Source organism: Octodon degus, unplaced genomic scaffold (genome assembly GCF_000260255.1).
Source record: "Octodon degus isolate 3935 unplaced genomic scaffold, OctDeg1.0 scaffold00019, whole genome shotgun sequence".
NCBI classification, from domain to species: domain Eukaryota; kingdom Metazoa; phylum Chordata; class Mammalia; order Rodentia; family Octodontidae; genus Octodon; species Octodon degus.
Window position 1 is genome coordinate 2,449,397 of NW_004524595.1, and position 20,311 is coordinate 2,469,707.

The 20,311-nt window shown below is 41.0% G+C and overlaps 1 protein-coding gene across 1 annotated transcript in view; it reads left to right on the top strand.

Moving 5' to 3' along the window:
- Positions 1-20,311, top strand: part of Alk (ALK receptor tyrosine kinase) — an 854,626-nt gene that overhangs the window by 466,910 nt on the left and 367,405 nt on the right. The window contains exon 4 of the mRNA XM_004627384.1: positions 12,868-13,069. Coding sequence (XP_004627441.1) covers positions 12,868-13,069 — 202 coding nt within the window. The remainder of the gene's footprint in view (positions 1-12,867; positions 13,070-20,311) is intronic.

Consider the following 20,311-nt stretch of genomic DNA (forward strand, 5'->3'; position numbering starts at 1 on the left):
TCTATTTGCCAGGCAGGTGCTTATGCCACTGAGCCATATCCCAGGCCCATAGCTTTATGGTCTTGAGAAGGTACCTAACCCTTAATCTTGTTTCATTGGCAAAAAGAAGACAGTAATAATCCCAAACCCATAGATTATTAAGAGTTAAGTTAGATTGTAAATATAAACACAGTACCTAGTAGTTTTTCATGTGGGTGTACTAAGCCTTCAGAATTAATGAAATATTCACAAACACAGGAGAACAACTTTATCTACGGTAGCAAAATATTGGAAATAATGTAATTATCTAAACTAAATAGCTTAAATGTGATGTCTACTTATTGGAATATTATGAGTATGAATATGTTTGGGAATTAGGCATAAAACATAGAAAATGCTTATGATATACAGTTGAAAGATCAAGAGAAAGCATGCTTAATAGAATTATAAATTGTAAAATTCCTATGCATAGGGAAGAACAAAATGCCAAATAAAATAGAAAGCTTGAGTATTAGTACCATAAATAGCTTTACTCTCTTACTTTTTTTCTAAATTGTATTTCATAAGTGTAAGCCATGTTTATAACTAGAGCAAAATCGTTTTTCTGTGAAAGTGTGATTTGTCCCTATATTGTAAGACTGTTATTGAAATTTAGTTTCACATTACAAGTAGATATTTAAATAAGTACTGATAATAATGAAGCCCATATTTTCATGTTCTGGCTGAAAAAATTTTCAGCGACAAAGTCATCTCCTTGAGCTTTACTTATATATCCTAAGACTGTGCAGCTTAGATTTCTGTATGCAGCGCTGGAATCAGCCCAAGATCGGGCAGCCCTTGTTCCCAAAGTCTAGGAATCCAGGAGGATGCTGAAGACACAGCTGCACGCTGCCTCCCGCAGGCCATTGCTCTGAAGGGCCACCTTCTAGGGAAAGTCTGAACTGTCACTCAGTTTCAGGGACCTCCCTGAGTCTGGGTTCCTCTGGACCACCTTGAACTGACAGGCCAGTTAACCATTTCTGAGCCTCAGGGGTTTTTTTTGTTTTGTTTTGTTTTGTTGGTTGTTTTTCCATTGAAAGAGTGCACTGAATAATCAAATGCCTTAAACTTGCAAAGTTAACACAGTGTCCACAACACGGTGGTTCTTAGCAAATGTTAGCCATCACCAACACGCCCATCCTGTGGTTCGCCCACTGTGGAGTCCAGGCTGGCCTTGAGCTCACTGTGGAGCCCAGGTTGGTCTCATACTCACAGCGGTCATCCCGGCTCAGCCGCCCGAGTGCTGGGATCACAGGTGTTCTCAGCACCACACCCAGCTTCACTATTTTTAAAAATAAAATGGGACCTCAGTAGATGTGAATTGTTGTGATTTAATGGAAAAAGTCATGGACTTGGAGTCAGGTGACTTGGATTGTATCACCAACGGCACCACTTGCCTTTCCAGTGGCCTAGGGCAAGCCACTCAATCCTTAAGGCAATTACATCTAATAGAAATATAACATGAGCCAAAATTTCATTTTGAATTTTCTAAGAACCACATTACACAAGGAAAAAGAAACAGGTGAACTTAAGCTTAATGATATTTTTGTTTAATCCAATATATCTAATATCACCTTGACATGTAATCAATATAAAAATTACAAATAAAATGCTGTATACTATTTTTATCCCGAATCTTTGAAATCCAATATATATTTTATACTGACAGCACATTTTAGTTTGGAATCTTAATTTTCTACCAAAATACTTGATCAATATCTCATAGAATTCATATTTGAAAAATTAAATTCACATACCAAGTCCCAAACATGTTTTTTTCAATAATTGAATCAAGGATTCATTTTTAAATGTAAATTACTTTAAATGAAATACAGAATTCAGTTCCTTGTTTGCATCAACTAAGTTTCAAGTAGTAAGCAGCCTCACATGGCTAGTCCCAGCTGCAGCTATAACTGGGAGGGACGAGGGCCTCTCCTCTGTTTCCTTTGGTGGTTGTAAGATTATTGACATGAGACAGTTTTATAAATCATAACACTATCCTAGTACATCATACCTCTTTCCAAAGTTGTTCATCTACTGAGTGGTAGCTTAGGGACCAGTATGAGTCCAGTATAATTTCTGCATAATGACCTTTGAAATTTCAACAATACTCATTTTGAGACTAGCTTTCAATTTTTTTCTAAAATGCTTCACTGTAAGGAATATATTTTACATAACAACCCAGAAAGCATAAACCTGCGTGTGTGTGTGTGTGTGTGTGTGTGTGTGTGTGTGTTCATTTACATCAACAGCCAGTATTCCCCAAAGAAGAGTTACAATAAGTATATCTTAAAATTTCATCTATCTCTTCCTCCTGCCACTCTCCTCCTCCTCCTTTTTATTTAATGCCAATCATGACCTACTAAATTGATTTCATGGCCCACTAATGGGTAACAAACTACAATTTGAAAAAACACTGATTTTAAAAGTTCTAACTTCCAGGCAGTTTAAAAATTGATTTATTTTATGCTACACATAACAATCCTTCTGTAGCCAATAGTTAGTTTGAGGATGAAAATCATCCTCCCCAGTATCAGTAAGAAGTGTGGCGCTACCTTAGATATGTTATAAGAAATACATGAATTACCTACTTTTTCGTTAAATGTTCTTTTGCCATTCAGTAAATGTTTATAGAACAATCTTCTCCACAGTCTTCCTGGTATTATGCTGGGAGCTGGCCCCAGACAACAAGATTCCTGCAGCTAGACAACAGCAGAAGCCCTCTCCACGTTGTCTTAGCTGGATAAGTCTCATGGTGTTGGTTGTCCCGCAGCGAGTACACCAGAGAGAGGCAGTTCGATGCTGACGTAGCATCATCGCACATCACCATCAGTGATTCACCTCTCACTGCGTCTCTAGACATTGAGTGTCGCCCATCACTTCACGCTCACAAGATAGCCAGCCCATATCCGGGCATTATTAATGAATAAGCGCACAGGAGAAAAAAGTAATTTTTTTGAAAATCTCTAGCACACAAGGTTAAAAACTTAACATAAAACATAGGATGTCCACTTAAATATGAGTTTGAGATAAACAACAAATAATTTTCTCAGTTGATGGAACACTGCTCTATAGGATATTAGGCATATTTTTGCTAAAAATTATTTGCCTCAAATGCACACTAAACAGATGCTATATTTTTATTTGTTGAATCGGACAATAATATGGATACAGTTCTGCTTGTATTTGGCTGCCCCGAGCTGTGTCCCACAGCATCTCTCAAGGAAAGCTGGTTAAATAAAGCCAGTTTTTAGAACTTTCAATCTCAATTAAAGAGGACAGCAGGAAAGAAGAAAGTCTATCTAGGAGCTGGATGAGCCCAACTGTGGAATCAGCTACTGGTGAGCTTCCCTCTGCCCTTGCTGAAAGATCATAGTAAACATTTAGATTTTAATCTGTGATCTGTGGGAAGCCATTAAAGAGTTTTTCAAACAAGTAGTAAAAACTCAGTGATTTTTATGGCAGCTGGGCAAATATGAGATACGATTGAATTCGACAGTTTAAACGTTTTAAAATTTATGGCAGTGAAAGACACGATCCCCCTCAACACCCTGCCCCTCACCTCCGACACACTGTCCCATAGCTCTTGCCACTCGCTGCAGCAGTTCTGGAAGAGCTCTTTGATGGGTGTCTGAAGGAGGTGCAATCAAACAGAACTGCTGCTGCCAAGTGTCTTCCGACCCAACGGCGGGCTCGTAAAGACGTTACAGTGTGTCTGCATCCCGTTTATGTACTGGATCTGCTCCTAAGGGATTTCTCGTTATTCTCTAAAGTCCAAAGATCTGTGAAGTATAGATCCTCTCAATTTTAGGACATGCAGGCAACAGGGACAGGTTCCTGCTCCTTTCTGAGCAGCAAAACCCCAGCACATGGAACCTGGGAGGCTGTCATTATGTCTGGGATTCTGTGAGACTCCTGCCAGGAAATGGGTGGAAAAATTGCTTCTTAAATTTTTTAATTAAAACCGTCAATGAAACGTCAAAAGACATGGTAAACCCTTCTACATCTTAGTAAAACTCTAACGGCTAACACAGAAGATTTTTATACTCTGACATCTGAGACTGAAACAAAAATTGAACAATCTGATTCCAGAGAAATGACCTAGGTAGAAAAGGGAAAACTCAATTTTGTAACCCTTTCTCTCCAAAGTAGATTTTATTCCAGGGAAGGCATTCTGTCCCTTCCGTCTTTTGCTTCCTCCCTCCCTTTCTCTCTCTCTCTCCCTCCCTCCCTCCCTCCCTTTCTTACTTCTCCTACAGCAGATATTTTTAAATCTCTCTTTCCTCTTGCTTCTCACTGAATTAACTCAACTGGTTCATTTCCATTTGGTTCTCTGTTCTCCCTCTTGTCAGATCAAGTGCTTTTCCATTTTCCTTGAGGATTATCGAAATGAGCTGTTGGGGGAAAAGACTTCTCAGCACTTTAGCTTCTGTTTCCTTCTATTTATCTGCTTTGCTTTTTATTATCCTTCTTTCTGATATCCCAGGACACATATTCAGTATGTGGGGATTATTGGATTTCCCCTATTTCCTAAATGCAAATTTGTTGCTTAAAAAATATATATGTATGTACCTCCACTAAAGAGGATTTGTTCTTAATAACAGGGTGAGAGATACAAAAGGAGATAAAGAAAACATGTTTTTATAAATAAATATACATGTATCAATGTTGTACATGTGTGTATGAGTGCATGTGTGTATGTCCATCTAACTGTATATAAGCATACAAAAATGACTGTACACAAAGGTGTAAATATATCTTATTATTTCTAGGGAAATTTTTCCATAGCTAACTGGAAACTTAAAAGTTATTTTGCATTTTGAGTTTATAGAATTCCACTAAACGTGCAAGCATAGCAATATTTCTAGGCCACAACAGAACTGATTGTGTTAAGATCAATATCACTATCAAGAAAACTCCCTCTAGTTCCCTTCCCTCTTTTAATGAATAGACTTGGTTTTTCTAATCATTTGGTCTCAGAAACTGATGTCATTTCTCTTCAAAGTGCATCCAAAACAAGGTTTAGAAAAGCAATGCAGTGACGTCCTTGTTGTAGAAGGTAGCAGAGCTGATTCCAAGTATTGCACGTGAAGACAAAGTGAAACAGTAGAGATCCACAGTGCCCGAACCCTAGCAGCACAGCCACTGCTCACCTTGGGAGCCAAGCGCGCTCCTCTTCTGCATGGCACTGAATTTCCCTATCTGCAAGGTCAAAGGTTGGGCCACATGCCTTGCCATGGCCTCTGAATTGGCGACACTCAGTATTTCTCTTATCCTATTAGGCCAAACATGTCAATGAGCACAATCACACCTATTCCTTCTAAATTTCCAAATTCCGCACTAAAACTTAAAACTTGAGTTGAGAGAACACAGGATAGTAGAGTTTGAATGTGAAAAATAAACAATGAGGGGAACCCTTCCATCATTCCAAGTTGGTTTGGTCAATACAGAAAGCCACACAAACAGAGAAGAGCCGCAAATGCAGGGCAGCCATTGTGGGTCACTGAAGGTGATTTTAAAGGAAAGACTCACCTACCTGGGCCCCACCTGGCTAGGACTGTATCTGGGAACAACTGAGTAGCAGAGCTGGAGATCAGCTGCCACACCTGATCTTGTCTTGTGCAAGTAAAGAGGAAGGAAAATGGTCTCTGAGGGCACCTGGAGTCGAACTTATAGAGCATTTAGCTGAGAGCATCGTGATGGATTTCTGTCACGGACATGCCATTACAGATGTTCTCCTGCATGAGGAATCTGAAATCTCGAATCAACCACTGATATGCAATGTGATCTTGGGCAAGTCCTGAAATGCCTCTTACGTTGCCTTCTCTCCAGCACAGAAAGTGATTCAGCTATGTGACCGCCATATTTATTTTTATCTAAGGCATCTTCAAAGTCAGGCACGGATGGTAGCATTTTTAAGTCTCCTCAGGTAGACAGACCAGTATAGTAATTCAAAGAAGTCTTTCCAGAAAGAGCCTGATTCTGCCACAAGGGGTTTGCATCTTAAGGAGGGGACTTGAAAGTCAGATAAGCAGAGGTAATTTAACAGGTGATATAGAAAAGGATATATCATATATGTAAACATATCTAGATTTACAGATATAGGTACAGATATAGTATTCCTCTCTGATTAACCTTCTCACTGCCTGCCCCTCTGATTTTTCTTTCCTTTCTTACTTTTTACAAATATTTTCTGGAGCAAAAACAGACCTGAGGAGGGTTTGGAAAGCACATTCCAGAGTATGTTATATACAATGGCAGAAAGGTTCTATGATCGAAGGAGTTTGGGCACGGGTTCATTTTCTATTCTGCCCCTGAAGAGTCCCAACTCTTCATGACATTTTAGGACTTGAGCTGTCTTTCAGCAAATTTAGTTTTGTTGAACCTAGGAATACTCAAATATACTTGATCACAGAGATCTCTCGTAATACCTGGTAACACCTCATGGATTGGCATTCTGTGGAAGGCACTCTGGGAGCTGTCACCAGCTCTTCCTTTCTGCTGTGCCTGCATGTGTCAATATGCTGTGCTGGACATGATCCTGCATTTTGGTCTGCGTTCCCACCCATTAAACCCTGCTGTCCATTAGTTCTCAACTAACATGAGTGACATCGTGATCAACTGAATAAGTAATGCTTATAATAATTATTTAATAGTTTCACTAAGGACAATTAGTCCGTGAGGCCAGAATCAGGTTTGACTGATTGGGATGGAAATTCATCCATACCTATGTTTATTTATTCATTTTTCCGCTCAAAGGATATGATTATGAAGTTCCAGTTTTAGAAAGGCAGATTGAACACACACTTATCTCCTCCTGAGATCCCACTAAAGCTATATTAAAGAATTCTGTGGAGGAATAAATTCTGAACAGTAAACAACAGGAGAGAAGGCATGAATGATTGCTTGGGCACAAGAGGCGACAGAATAGAAGCTGCTAATAGAGGATATAAAGTAAATGTAGCCCCCAAAGGAAAGGGGTACAGAGCAAGAGAGGGAGGCCATCTGCTGCAAGCCCAGGTGAAGGATCACCTGGAAGGAAGGATGTGGGCAAAAAGGAAGAAAGAAAGTCTGCTGTGGTTGGCCCAGACAGCCTCTAGCCTCACTTCAATCTTATTTTTTCCAGAGAACAATGTAGTGGTGTGCTTGCCCATGGAAAGAATAAAACAGAGCTCTTCTCTAAAAGTTCAAATGGACTGGGTGAGTGAGGGCTCCAGTGGCCGTGTTCATGTTCAAAAGGACCTACCCTTCAGTGGGAAGCAGGCCCCTGCAAGAGTACCTCCCCCTGACAGGGACATGCGCACTTGGCTCCTATCAGCCTAGCTGCTTAAATATAAGGGACTGATCCAGAATCACTCAACATATGAATGACATGGCAACACGAAAGAGAGATGGGTGCAAAAACAAAGTCACCATACATTAACTTGAAAAATATATCTCTTCTGAAAGAGTGGAGACTGAGAATATGAGGGAAATAAATTATCAGAGATACAATAGAAAAGATTTGCTAGAGATGAAAGTGATGTGTTTTCTGATGAAAATAGCCCATTAGGTGGTATTGTTTAATTCTTACATAAATACATATTTCAAAAAAATTATTACAGCCCCCAAAGAGAAAAAATGAGATCCACTATAAAGAAATTACAGCTAAACTAGCATCAGACTTTTCCTCAATAACACTAATACTAGAAAACATTGAAGCTAGATCTTCACATTTCTAAGGCGAAATTTCCAAGATAGAAATCATAGCCTGAAAAAGCTACTAATAAAGTGTGAAAGTGAAATAAAAATATCAGTTATTCAAAGATACACAAAGAAATTTTCCTCTGAGGAAATTTCCTGAAGATCATGGGATTAACATGAGTCTCAGTAAAAAGAAATTCAAAATAATAGCTACACTGGGGGCCTAGAAAGTAACTTGTACAGATTAGAAGGAGAAATCAGTATCTTTGAAAAGAATGACTTTCAAGGAGTATATACAACCGTTAATTAGCTATAGTAAAGAAGGCAGACATAAAATAAAAGAAAGGAGGAAGCATTTAAAAATTCTTGGGGGTATACTGTATTAAAAAGTCCTGACTTAAATGTAAGATAAAATATGCCACAATTTTGACAAGGATGGAGGGAGGGAAGAGGAAGGGAGGGGGAGAGACAGACAGACAGACAGACAGACAGACAGACAGACAGACACAGAGAGAAACAGAAGGAGAGAGACATTGACAGACAGAGAGAAACAGAGACAAAGACAGAGAGAGACAGAGAGAGAGAGAGAGAGACAGACAGACAGACAGACAGACAGACAGACACAGAGAGAAACGGAGAGAGACAGAGACAGAGACAAAGACACAGAGAGAGAGAGAGAAAGAGAGACAGAGAGAGAGAGAGAGAGAGAGAGAGAGAGAGAGAGAGAGAGAGAGAGAGAGAAAGACGTTTAATTTCACTGATGCTGGAAACATTCTCTGTGGAGTAGGATGTATTATTGGACCCATAGAGAAGATTATAAATATAGCCCTTATTCATTGCAGTAAAAAAAAAATATAGTCATCAGTATAAAAGGCCTGTTTATTGATTTTCAATGTTTAGCATCAACCTGTAAACAGAACACAAAAGCCTTAATCATTCTTTTACAACCTTGACAAGGTAAAGAGAAAGTACAGCTGACTTGAGAGGTTGGATGTGGCAGAGGACAAGTGCAAGGAAGGGCAGGACAACTAATAGCCTATCTTATAGTAAAGGTTCAAGCAGTGCTGTCTGAAGCTTACAGAGCAAGCAATAAATGTCTCATGTAAGTTTGAAAAGGTAAGCAATAAAAAAGTAAAGGTGATTTAAAACTCAAGAAGTGTTTAAAATCAGAATTACAGGGGCTAGTATTATTTTTCTTATCATGCTGTCAGTACAAAAAGTCTACAGTTATACCCACACTTAACACTGTGAACATAATATTTAGAATTATGAAGGCAGCCGCTTAAAAAATTAGAAGTCCTTAAAAACATTCTTCCCTGGGTGTCAGATTTGGTTGAAAGGGACAGAGTTTGGAAACAGTTTTCTGATAGCAGCTCTATGCTATTTGGTTTCTTGCCATGTGTATGTAGCACTTTGGGTTTTAAGATCCTTGAGTACCAGGTATGTGGTAAATACAGTTAAAAGAGTGAGAGGTGGTAGCACTTACCTTGCAGGAGAAGCATCCTGTGCCAAGATGGGAGCCCTTCCTGGGAATGTGCTTGTGTAAACTGGGACAGAGGAAAGCAGAGCGAAAAATCATAGTTTACAACTCAGCTGGTAAAGTGCACGGTATATTTGGCCAATTGATTGAAACTGTTGGTACACTGGGGAACGAGGAGAAGAAATGTTTAGGGCAGGAGAGCTTGGAGACGTAAGCCTGCTCCTTTAGATGATAACATTCCAGTCAGGCAGACAGAATTACTGACATTGTGGAGCTGTAAGAATCCTTAGAGAAACTATCAGCCTTCCATTTTATAGACAAAAGAATCGTGGTGGTGGCAGAGGTCAGGCTGAAATTCAACTCTTCAAATGTCAAGTTTAGTGTTAGATCAAAGAAGTTCCAGGCTAAGACATTAATATTTGTCACATATCTTCTGTGGGCACTGTCTCAACCAATTGGTTCATGTAATTTAATTTAATTTTCCCAACCTCTATAGAATGTATATATATTATTCCCACATTAAATGTGACAAATGAAGAGAATATAATAATTTATAAATTTGTTTAAGGCCTATACCTGGGCACAAAGAGAGCCTGGATTTTGAAGACTATCTCTAGGTTTAGAATCCTTGGTGTCGGGCTCGTACTTGGCCCCGTGCCAGTTGAGATGAGCGCAGCAATCTCTATATTGGTGACCAGAATAAAAATCGTAACTATTTCATACTTAATCACTGAACACATCAACATAGCCCAGTGCGGAGGGAAGCATGATCCCCACACTGTGTGAGCATGGCTCTTTGATCTGCTTCTCCATTGCCCCACGGCCGCACTGGGTGGAGGTCTGTGTGCCACTAGTCCATTCTTCTTAATTAGAAGGAACCCCAGGAGCTTCTGTGTAGCTCCAAGCTATTCTGTGCAAAATAAACAGGAACCGGAAAAGAGGGAGAGGAGAGAGAGATCCTCACTGACTTTAAAAGATTTATACTGACAATATCCTAAGGAGCTTATGAAATGTATTTTTTCCTCTTTTTGTGGGGGGAAAAACTGCTGATAAAAAGATAGCTTTCAACTATAGAGTTTCATTGTGAATGAAAATACTTTAAGCTCAGGTTCTTATTAATAGTCTGACTGCACAAAATAAAATTCATATAAACGTCATCTCACATATTAGAACTGGAAACATAATCCATCTTCTAGTCAACTTTGAAAGTCTCATCATTGAGGTACTGCATTACCAAGTTACAGGGAGAGAATTTACATGCATTCCCACACCTAGGAAGGAGAACCAGAGATGCAGGGTGAGCTCTCAGACCTGACATCCCAGCACCTTCAACTTGGTTTTTGAGGTTCCACATATATGCATACTTGTACTCTTTCTGAGAAGTGGGACTTCATCTTCATTTTTCCCAACTTCTTCAAATAGCTAGAGAAACCACTGCTTTGAAACTCAACTTTCTAAAACTTGGAAACATCAGTGGAAGGTCGCAGACCAGAGCACAGTTACTCTTCCTTTATTTGTAAATTCATTTTAACTTCAAACTATACCCTCGAAAAGTCTAGGACAAGACTATATCACCAGAGATACTTTCCGGACCGTCAGGAACTCTGGGTAGATACACACTAACCTAGAATTGGAAACCCCAATCATTCCCAAAGAATGTTTTCTAACATAATACCTGTGCTTATAGTAGACACATATTGAAGACATCAGATTTGCATTTCATCACATCCTCATCCAAATGTGGTGATGTGGGATGAAGTCGCCCCACCCCCCCCGCCATATCAGATCAGTCTTCTGGAAGTCCCATTCTGATGGTGTCATGCACCTGCTCAAAATGTCTAGCACCCTATTATCCACAAAGTAAAGTAGGGAGTCTTCACCCAGGGATTATATGTTCTTTAAGTTTTGGTTCCATCATCTGCCATCCTATACTTTCTAATTGCCAAGTCTCCCACATATCCCACTCTGAAACCCAACATTTTCTCCCTTTATGTCTTTACCCCTTTTCCCATCAACTGGCATATGCTGGTTCTTTCAATATCTTTGTTTTTCTCCCTTGCGAGACCTAGCTTGAGCATCTGTTTCTTTATATCTTCCCGCCCCAACTTAAAGTCACCTTCTTGGAGTCTACCAAGTACCTTATGTGTGTTATGACTTTATAACTTCTGCTTATGAGTATAGTTCTTACAGGCATCTTTTCAACCCTATCAGACCTGGAATTCCTTGAAGGCCAGAGATATGTGTAGTTCATGTCTGGGTCCCCAGGACAAGCCTGTGCTAAGATAGCTGCTCAAAACAAAAATCCACTAAAAATAATTTGAGAGAAGAACCATTAGGGAATGAAGTGCATAGATGGATTTGGTAAAATGTCTATTGGATCCTTTTGCTCCTTAGCTGTCTGAACTACATGTCCTGGACACAAGGTACCCTGATCATATTTTAAACTAAAAGACACTGTTAATAATGAAGAAGATACAACAAAAAAAAAAGCACTGACTAGAATTCCACAGCCTGACATCAGGCCTTAACTTTGAAACTATGACATTTGATAACTCACTTCTAGAAAAGCAAGCAATTGTATTTGATCTTCTTTCTAAGTCTGGACCTATGGTTCTAACCCCATACCTTTTTCTCTGTTCCCATGACAAGGACACTCCTCCCACTATAGGTTAGGGATAAAATATAAATCACCGAAGGAGCATTACCTCTAACTCTTTACCCAATAACTTCTCCATGGAAAATGCTGTTTTGGTAGCAACCCCTAACATTCATCTGCATCATTCTTTATTATAGACTGTAAGCCATTTGCATAACTGATTAACTGGGTTATCCATACATCAAAAGGCAGTATTGGAAGTATTGGAATGAGATAGTATTGAAGAAGGCTGAGCACTTGTTAGCTGGTTCTCACTGGGGAAGTTAAGGATCATGTTGCAGTAGGTTTCCAAGGGAAAAGAACAGCATCTACTAGTCCAAAACGTCAGTGAGAAGTGCAGCCAATAAAATTAATGCATCAGAAGGATGCCTGGAACAATAAAATGGTGCTGTACTTTTATGCTGACAGTAAGCGCCATGAATGTGAGTTTCTTGTAGGTCATTTGGCTTGTGCTACTGGAATCAGGGTTGGCATGTCCCAGCGGGAAACTTGGCTACAAGCACAGCACCAGGATGGATTTGTAGGGCTTTCTTTGTGGAGACCAGTTGCAAATTTACATGACTCAGGAAGCCAAGAGCTGAAATGGATCTTCAAAGATTATTGAATTCAGCCAACCCTTCTCATCCCACTTTATAAGCAAGGAACCTGAAACCTAAGAATGTTTGTGTTTCTCCCCAGATCACTTAGCTAATAAGCAAAGAAACAGGTTCTTTGAAATAGATGTTTTTACTCTTGTTTCACAGATGAAAACCTTGAGGCTCAAGAACAGAGGTAGTAAGTAGGGGAGCTAACGTTAGACCATTAACTTGACAGATGAGAAAGCCCATGCCCCCAGCCTCCATCTATCTGCATCAGGCATACTGTTTACAAAAGAAAGTGAAGAGGGGGTCCTCAGGGTGTCAGAGAATGTGAGAAAAGCCTCCAGCATCTCCCACTTGGATGTTGTTGGTCTCCTAAACCCTGAACAGGACTGCTGGTGGGCAAGCTGCCATGACACATCTGCAGATTCACTTTTCCTGTTTCTTTCCAGGCTCCTTCCTCCTCCTCAACACCTCAGCAGACTCCAAACATACAATCCTCAGCCCATGGATGAGGAGCAGGAGCGAGCACTGCACCCTGGCTGTCTCTGTGCACAGGCACCTGCAGCCCTCTGGGCGGTACATTGCCCAGCTGCTGCCCCACAATGAGGCTGGAAGAGAGATTCTCCTGGTACCCACGCCAGGGAAGCATGGGTAAGTCTTTTCTTGTGTCCAAAATTGATTTTATCAAGGTGATTTGGCTTTTCGATGCACATTTCCAGACTCTATGGCATAGACTTAAAACTCACAGTTATCAAGCTGGGTAGGTCCAGTTTGAGCCATTAGTACTAATACTCCCTGGGTAGTATCTCAGGCATTGATCTGTGGGTCTCCCTGACCCCCTTGGCTAGTGGTCCTTCCAAAGGCCAGAGGACCAGCTGTCAGAGTTGCATTTAATGTGTGGATGTTAAAAATATTCATTCCCCAAAGTCCAGATGGAGCCAAGAAGAAAACAGCTAAAAAGAATGTTAAATGGCTGAAATTAAAATAATTTAATATGCTGGAAACTGGGTTTTACTAGCAGAACTTGGGCAGGAAGGGAAAAGAAAAATATCGTGTTCACTTTAGCAGATCTTATGAGAACGTAGAAACTTAGAACAGAATTAAGGATACCACACCAATATCACCTTCATGGTCATTAGAACAGAACTTTGTCCTTGAACTCCTAAAGCATCCACAACCTTGAAGTTACACCTGCCTCTGACAGCCAAAACCTCTGAGCTTTCTAAAGATCTCACTTACTCACAATCTGTCAGTCCTCCTCTTAAGAGGAGTGACACTGGAAAGCGAACTGAAGTAGGAGTGTCTCTGCCTCTCTTTTATTCTCACTAATTTCATAATTGTAAATACCACCCTAAGTTCTCAGTTTTGAGGGTCCATAGATTTGATTACCTTATAATCAACAAGGGTGGAGGATGTTTTGTGGCATATAAGAAAAAGTTAGTCGATTTGCTACTGTGCTTAGATTGGGTTTCCTTATAACAAAATACCCTTTCAGAGGTTCCCATCTGAACAGTGGCCCATCATTCATCCTTACAGTGCACAGTAGAGAGTCCTGCCTGTTGCTTTTCCAATAAGACTGTACGACCTCCCTAGTGATTTCTTGGAAGTCTCCTCCCCACTGTTCCCTGCTGACCTATCTGTATTCAGTTGTGCTTAGAAGAAATACAACCTCTTAAAATTCTAGCAGAAATGACATTTTGACATCAGGAAGAATGCTTTCTCCAGGCCTAAGCTTATATTGAAGTGTCTCTCTGGGATAGTAGGAGAATTCCAGCCATCAGTACCTCCTGTTCTAGTTCCCATAAATCAAGAATGCCAGGGGCCTGGGCATCTACTGCTCTGGAAGAGCTGTCCTCTGGTGCCAAGCCTTCATCTGTATTACCTCTTCTTTCTAGAGACAACCTCAAGTGGTACAACCTTCCTTCTATGGGTAGGTCTGCCATTGGCCTTGTCTATGTTACCATCTTCTAGGTGTTAGCCTGGCTTCATGAGCTGCTTATTCTGAGCAATACAGTCAACATTCCTTCCCCATCTGGTCTGGCTGACCAGGGAGGCTGATGCCCTGTGGGGCTGGGTGGGTGTAGTGGAGAATCACTGATGTCCTGGCAGGGAGCAGAATTAGCAATCACTTTGAAAGGCAGGCTGAGAATATCCATGAGTGTGAGAGGAAAGGTGCCAGTGGGATTCGGCACATCCTGCATAGCAGTGCTCATTTCCCTGTGAGTAGGCAGAAAGACAATCATTAGTCAGTCATACAGCTTGCAAAGGCTTTTCTCCACTTTACCTTTGCGTGCTCATAACTACCAAGTGAATTCTCAGTTAGCAGATGAAAAACTGAAGCAGAGAGAGGAAATAGAAAATGATGTAGTCTAAACTGGACTCCCATCTCTTCTCTCTTGTTTATGCTCTTTCCAGAAAACCCGAAGTCTCTGAGCAGGTACTTGGAGGTTGGGGTGGAAAAGCAAAAGTGAAGGTAAAAGAATCTCACAAGAGAAAGATGAGTTAGGCTGTTTGATGCCTCAGGCAGATGAGCCCAGGGCGCAGTGTTCATATCTTCAGAGTCAGGCTTCCCTCTGCAGTTGGTATAAGCAGGACTGCAACCTCATAATATGATCAGGCCGGGAACTTCCCTAGACTAGAGGCTAGGCTAGTCACCAATATCTAGTCATCAATATTACCAGCACATGCTCTTCCCAATCCAACTTTTCTATCACCAGGTGGTCTGGCTGCTCACTGGAGGCTGCACACTGAGGCAAGAGAGAGGGACCAGGATTATACTGGGGTAAATTTAACAAAGTACAATTTTTCCTGGGCTTCCCTGACATGTGCAAGGGCTTTGTCTCAGGCTTTGTGAATACCAGATACAGAGATATTTTCCTCTAGCCCTGGCAGAGCCATCTTGAAGTTTAATGATTAGCAGGAATGATTCCAAATTTGAATTAAAGATGCCTGGCCCAGACTCCCCACTTCAACAAGAGCAGTATGATGAGGGTGGAAGGTGGCAGCTGAAGGGACAATCAATAGCCTGCTCCCTTGCATTGAGGAACTCTGCTCCTCTGGGTATCTTGGTAAGCTGAAAGACACAAGGCCCTTACCCATGAAATCAAGGAACTCTAGATAACTGTATAGTTAGAACAATGCTTCTCTGCCTCACATTACTGACACTTTGGTAGGACAGTTTCTTTGTGAGGGAATATCCTGTATATTTTCTCCCAACATCTGAGATCTCTGTACAAACAGAAGGTGATAGCACCTTCCTAAATTGTGACAATCAAGACCTCTCCTCCAGTCATGGTAAAGTGACCTCCATGTTTGGTGGGAAGCACAATCACTCCCACTGAGAACCACTGATTGAGCAGCTTAGATCTGGGAGGCACAGTAAGAGTAACCTGGTTCAACCTTCACAACGTACAGGTGTGAGGATTGAAGCCCAGGAGAAGTCACTTCCGGTCACATCATGAGTTTCATGTTTGGTAGACAAAAGTCTGCACTTGTGTGTACGTGTCAATCACCATACTGAATTACAAAGAAGTATACGGCCTAGTCCCTTTCTTTGAGTAGTCACAACTACTGATAACATCTATTTGGCACTATCTAGAACACTGTCCAGTTATTCTATGCACTTTACACGAATTTTGTTACTTAACACAACACAATGAATTAAGTAGCACTTAAATTATTACTACTAGCTTCAATTCTACAAATAAGGAAACTCAGGGAGGCCACATAACTACCCAATGTCACAGGCTAGAGGGGGTGAAGTGGTGTGAACCTAGCCAGCCAGATTTCAGATAATTCTTAGTCATTTCTGTAAGAGCTCGAACCATAATAATGCAGCAGTATGCCTCACAGTGTAAGGCTGTGAATGACAAGCTCTGAATTTGAACCCTTGCTTATTGGCATCTGTTAGTCAATGAACTCACTTATTGAGCACTTTCTATTTGTTAGGACCACACAGGTGCACAGAATATAAAAAGTCAGCTCCACTACCAAGAATGCTCTATGACTGAGCTCTGTGGTTCAAGTGCACCACATTCCTCCCGAAATCTCAGTTTCTTCATCTGTAAAGTGAGAATGATGATGCTGGCCCTGCCCACATGCTATTATGGGGTCGAGGTAATGAAGGGTAGAATGATTTTGCACACGCTCAGTGTAATGCAAATGTAAAGCATCATCGTTGGGTATCCTAATCTACTTTGCTCTGCTCAGAGTCTGGGGTCACAGGAGATTGAGATGTGTCTGTTTACAGAGTCACAGCCCATCTCAAGAATCTAGTGGTTTGCCGCACTGAAAGCTCATTCCCTTTAATGTCAGTGATGACCTCAGTAGTGTGAAGCTCAGAGCAGCAAGGGGAACACGGTGATATCCTGGTGATGTTGACTGTGATGATTACAAATGGGCCGGCTTCCTCTCATAACAGGAGATGAGGGTTTGGGGACTAATAGATGGAAAACAACATTCAGTGTTGTCACAAGGGAGAAAGTTGTAATACTAAAGTCAGCTTGGGAGAGCCTGACTCAGAGGAGTGGGCTGAGGAATGACAAGTCAGACACCGCCAGATCCCCAGAAGCCCCCTGAGTCATGAGTTCTGCAGCAGCCCTGGGAGCAGAAGCCTTCCTGAAGCATTGAGGGCAGGGCAAAGGCAGCTGGGGGCTGCACAGCAGCTGTTCCCTTCCTAGTCTCTTGGAAAGCAGCAGAGGGTGTGAGGTCTAATGAATCACAGAGCATGAGCAGCCACATCTGCCAAGGCAGCCTGGCTTGAGTCAGGGTCTCCCAGGGGACAGAGAGATGAGTGCCCAGTCTGCTCATCTGCCTGGTTAGAATGACCATAGGAGAAACAGAGAAACCAGGCCTGCCAAACATCCCGGGCCAGCTGGCCACAGAATCTAACAAATATTGGACATCTTAGTTAAAAATGAGTCTCCAGAAGTTGAATGACTGTGATAATACCTATTTAATATGATGAGGTGTAAATGGCATAAGGCAAGTAGCTTGCATTGTGCCTAACTATAGCAGGCATTTAACAAATGTCAGCTCTTTTCCCATTTATACGGGCTCAGCACCATGGGCAGAGTGCTTCTCATGTAATAGGTGTCAAAAATGACACAGCTGAAGACAATGAGGTCATAGCTTTTAAGGAATGCCCAGCCTATTAAGGAAGACACAAGTAAAACAGCATGTGCTGGCCCAGAGTAAGTAGGGTGCTGAGCTAAGCTCAGTGGCCAGCAGGGACAGCTGAAGTTGCCAACCCCTGCTCCTGCCTAATCATCAGCCTACTGTACCACACTGCTATTCTGAAGTGTTTCAGAAAGATCAATCTGGTAGCAACTGGCTATGTGCAGTCAGTGCTGTCCTGGCTGCAAGAACATACTCTTAAGGAATGGTGATTTTCAGGGCATGGGAGGGACGCTCCAGAGCTCCTGCCCACACATTCAGCTCAGGTATTTCTGCTTCTCCAAGAACACAGTTTTCTTCTGCAACACTGAGTATCTAGGGACTTCATTATGTATGACCAGAACTATACAGTGTGTGGTGAGAAGAATTGGGTCTTGAGGGTATCAAAGTTGTTGATCACTTGAATTACTGATTCTTGAAAATGTATTTTGAATCAAAAGGATTTGGTGGCACTTGGGCTTCTGCCAGGTAAAACTCTCAGTGGGCACTTCACAGCAGGAAGAAGCCTCATGATAGAGGTAGGCAAGAGCTAAGCCTCTTCTCAGTGCACAGCCACTGCAGGACCTCAGTGCTAGACCCAGAAGATGCTTGCGTTCAGCATCCTCCCATGGGTTTCTGTCATACCTGAGGCCTACAGCTGTGATGCGGCGTGATGTGAGGCAGGTCACACTGCACGCTAAGACCAACCCAGAATGTCTCCACACTGGCATGCCAGAGTGCTCCTATTCTCTCCCCATCAGTCTCTGGTGGAGTAGCTACAGCAGGAAGCCTTCTAACTCATTGTCCCTGGGTGTAATCTCCAGCCATCTACCCCAGTAAAGAAAAAGCCAGGTCTGGGCTTGGTCACTGCACAACTGCTGCTCTTGATGTATTTCTGCAGTACTGTGAATTAAACCTGGGGCCTTCACTCTGAAATGACTCCCCAGATTTTTTATTATTATTATTTTTAGACAGAGTCCTGGTAAGGCACTAAATGGCCTGGGCTGGGCTCTAGCTTGCAATCCTCTTGCCTTCACCTCTCAGAGAGCTGGAGTCACAGGCATGTGCCACCCTTCTTGTCTGAGGCTGTTCACTACTTTTTTTTTCCCCCTCCTGGACCTTGAGCCAATAGCCTTGAGCACTTAAACCAGAGATCTACTCCTGGATTGCCCAGCAACCAAGCTTTAAATTCTGATCCAAGACCCTAGCTACAACTAATATATGTTAGCTGCATACACCAACTTCTCGAACACATCAACATATAATATTAACATGATCTAATAAAAGAAAATTTATTTGTTTTAATTAATTATGTTTATTGGTACATTTTAGATATATATAAAGATCACATTCATCATAGGAAATTTATATATATTCATGACAAAACTTGTTTCTTTTTCTTTCTGATTCCCCTGCCCTCTCTTCGACTCCCCTTTTCCTCCTTATTTACAAAAGATTTGTTTCCATTTTTCCTTTTTTCACCATTTTGTTATTTACCGTTCATTCTTTTCCCCCTTCCCCACTCCTAATTTCCCTTCCCCATGGAACATTTTCTTCCTATTTCACAATATCTGTTATCTATTTTGGTCTTTGTCTACAATTTCCATTCCTCACACTAGAGAAAACATGCTGTATTTACATATGTGCCTGGCTTGTTTCACTTAAGAGCATGTCCTACAGGTACCTCAGAAATGTCTCAAGCTTGTCCTTTTGTATGTCAGAGTAGTATTCCATTGTATAAAAAAATTCAAATCTTTAGCCTTTTATCAGGTGATGGACATTTGGGCTGTTTCCAAAATTTAGCCATCACAAACTATGCTGCCGTAAACATGGGCACTTATGTATTGTGGTGGTATGATACTTTTAATTCTTTGGGGAAGATATTAAGAACAGCAGTAACTAGGTTGAATGGAAGCTCTAGTCCTAGTTGTATGAGTAATCTTCATACTCATTTCCACAGTGGTTGCACTAGTCTACACTATCACCAACAGTAGAGAAGTGATTCTTTTTCCCTGCAGCCCTACCAGCATTTCTTATTGGTTGATTTCTTGATAATAGCTGTTCTTTCTGGGGCAAGATAGAATCTCAGTGTGGTTTAATTTGCATTTCTCAAATGACCAATGATGTTGAACATTTTTTATATATACTTATTTGCTGTTGCCACTTCTTCATCTAAAAAGTGTATATGCATTTCAGATGCCCATTTTTTGATTGAGTCCTTAAATTTGGGGGATCTGATTTTATTCAGTTATTTATATATTCTAGGTAGTAGTCCTTTGCATAAAGAACAGCTGGCAAAATGTTTTTCTCACACTGTGGGTTATCTCTTCACTTTTTTTGTGGTTTTTCTTGCTGTGAAAAATCTTTTTAATAAGATGAGATCCCAGTTGTTCATAAAGTCTTTGCCTATGCTAATAGCTTCAAGAGTTCTATATATTCTATCTTCCCACAGATTTAGTGTTTCTGTTTTAATATTTAGATCTTTGATCCATTTCTATTTTAGTTTAGTGCATGATTAAAGATATGGGTCTAGTTCTAAATGCAGAGTGTGGAAAGCCAGTTTTTCTAGCACCATTTATTAAAGAGGCTTTTTTCAGTGAAGGTTTTTGTCAAGAATAAGACGACTAAATATGCCTAGAGTTGTTTCCGCATCTTCTAATCTGTTCCATTCATTGGGTATGTTTTCTGCCAGTATCATGTTGATTTTATTACAGTAGCTTTGTAGTGTACTTCCAAGTC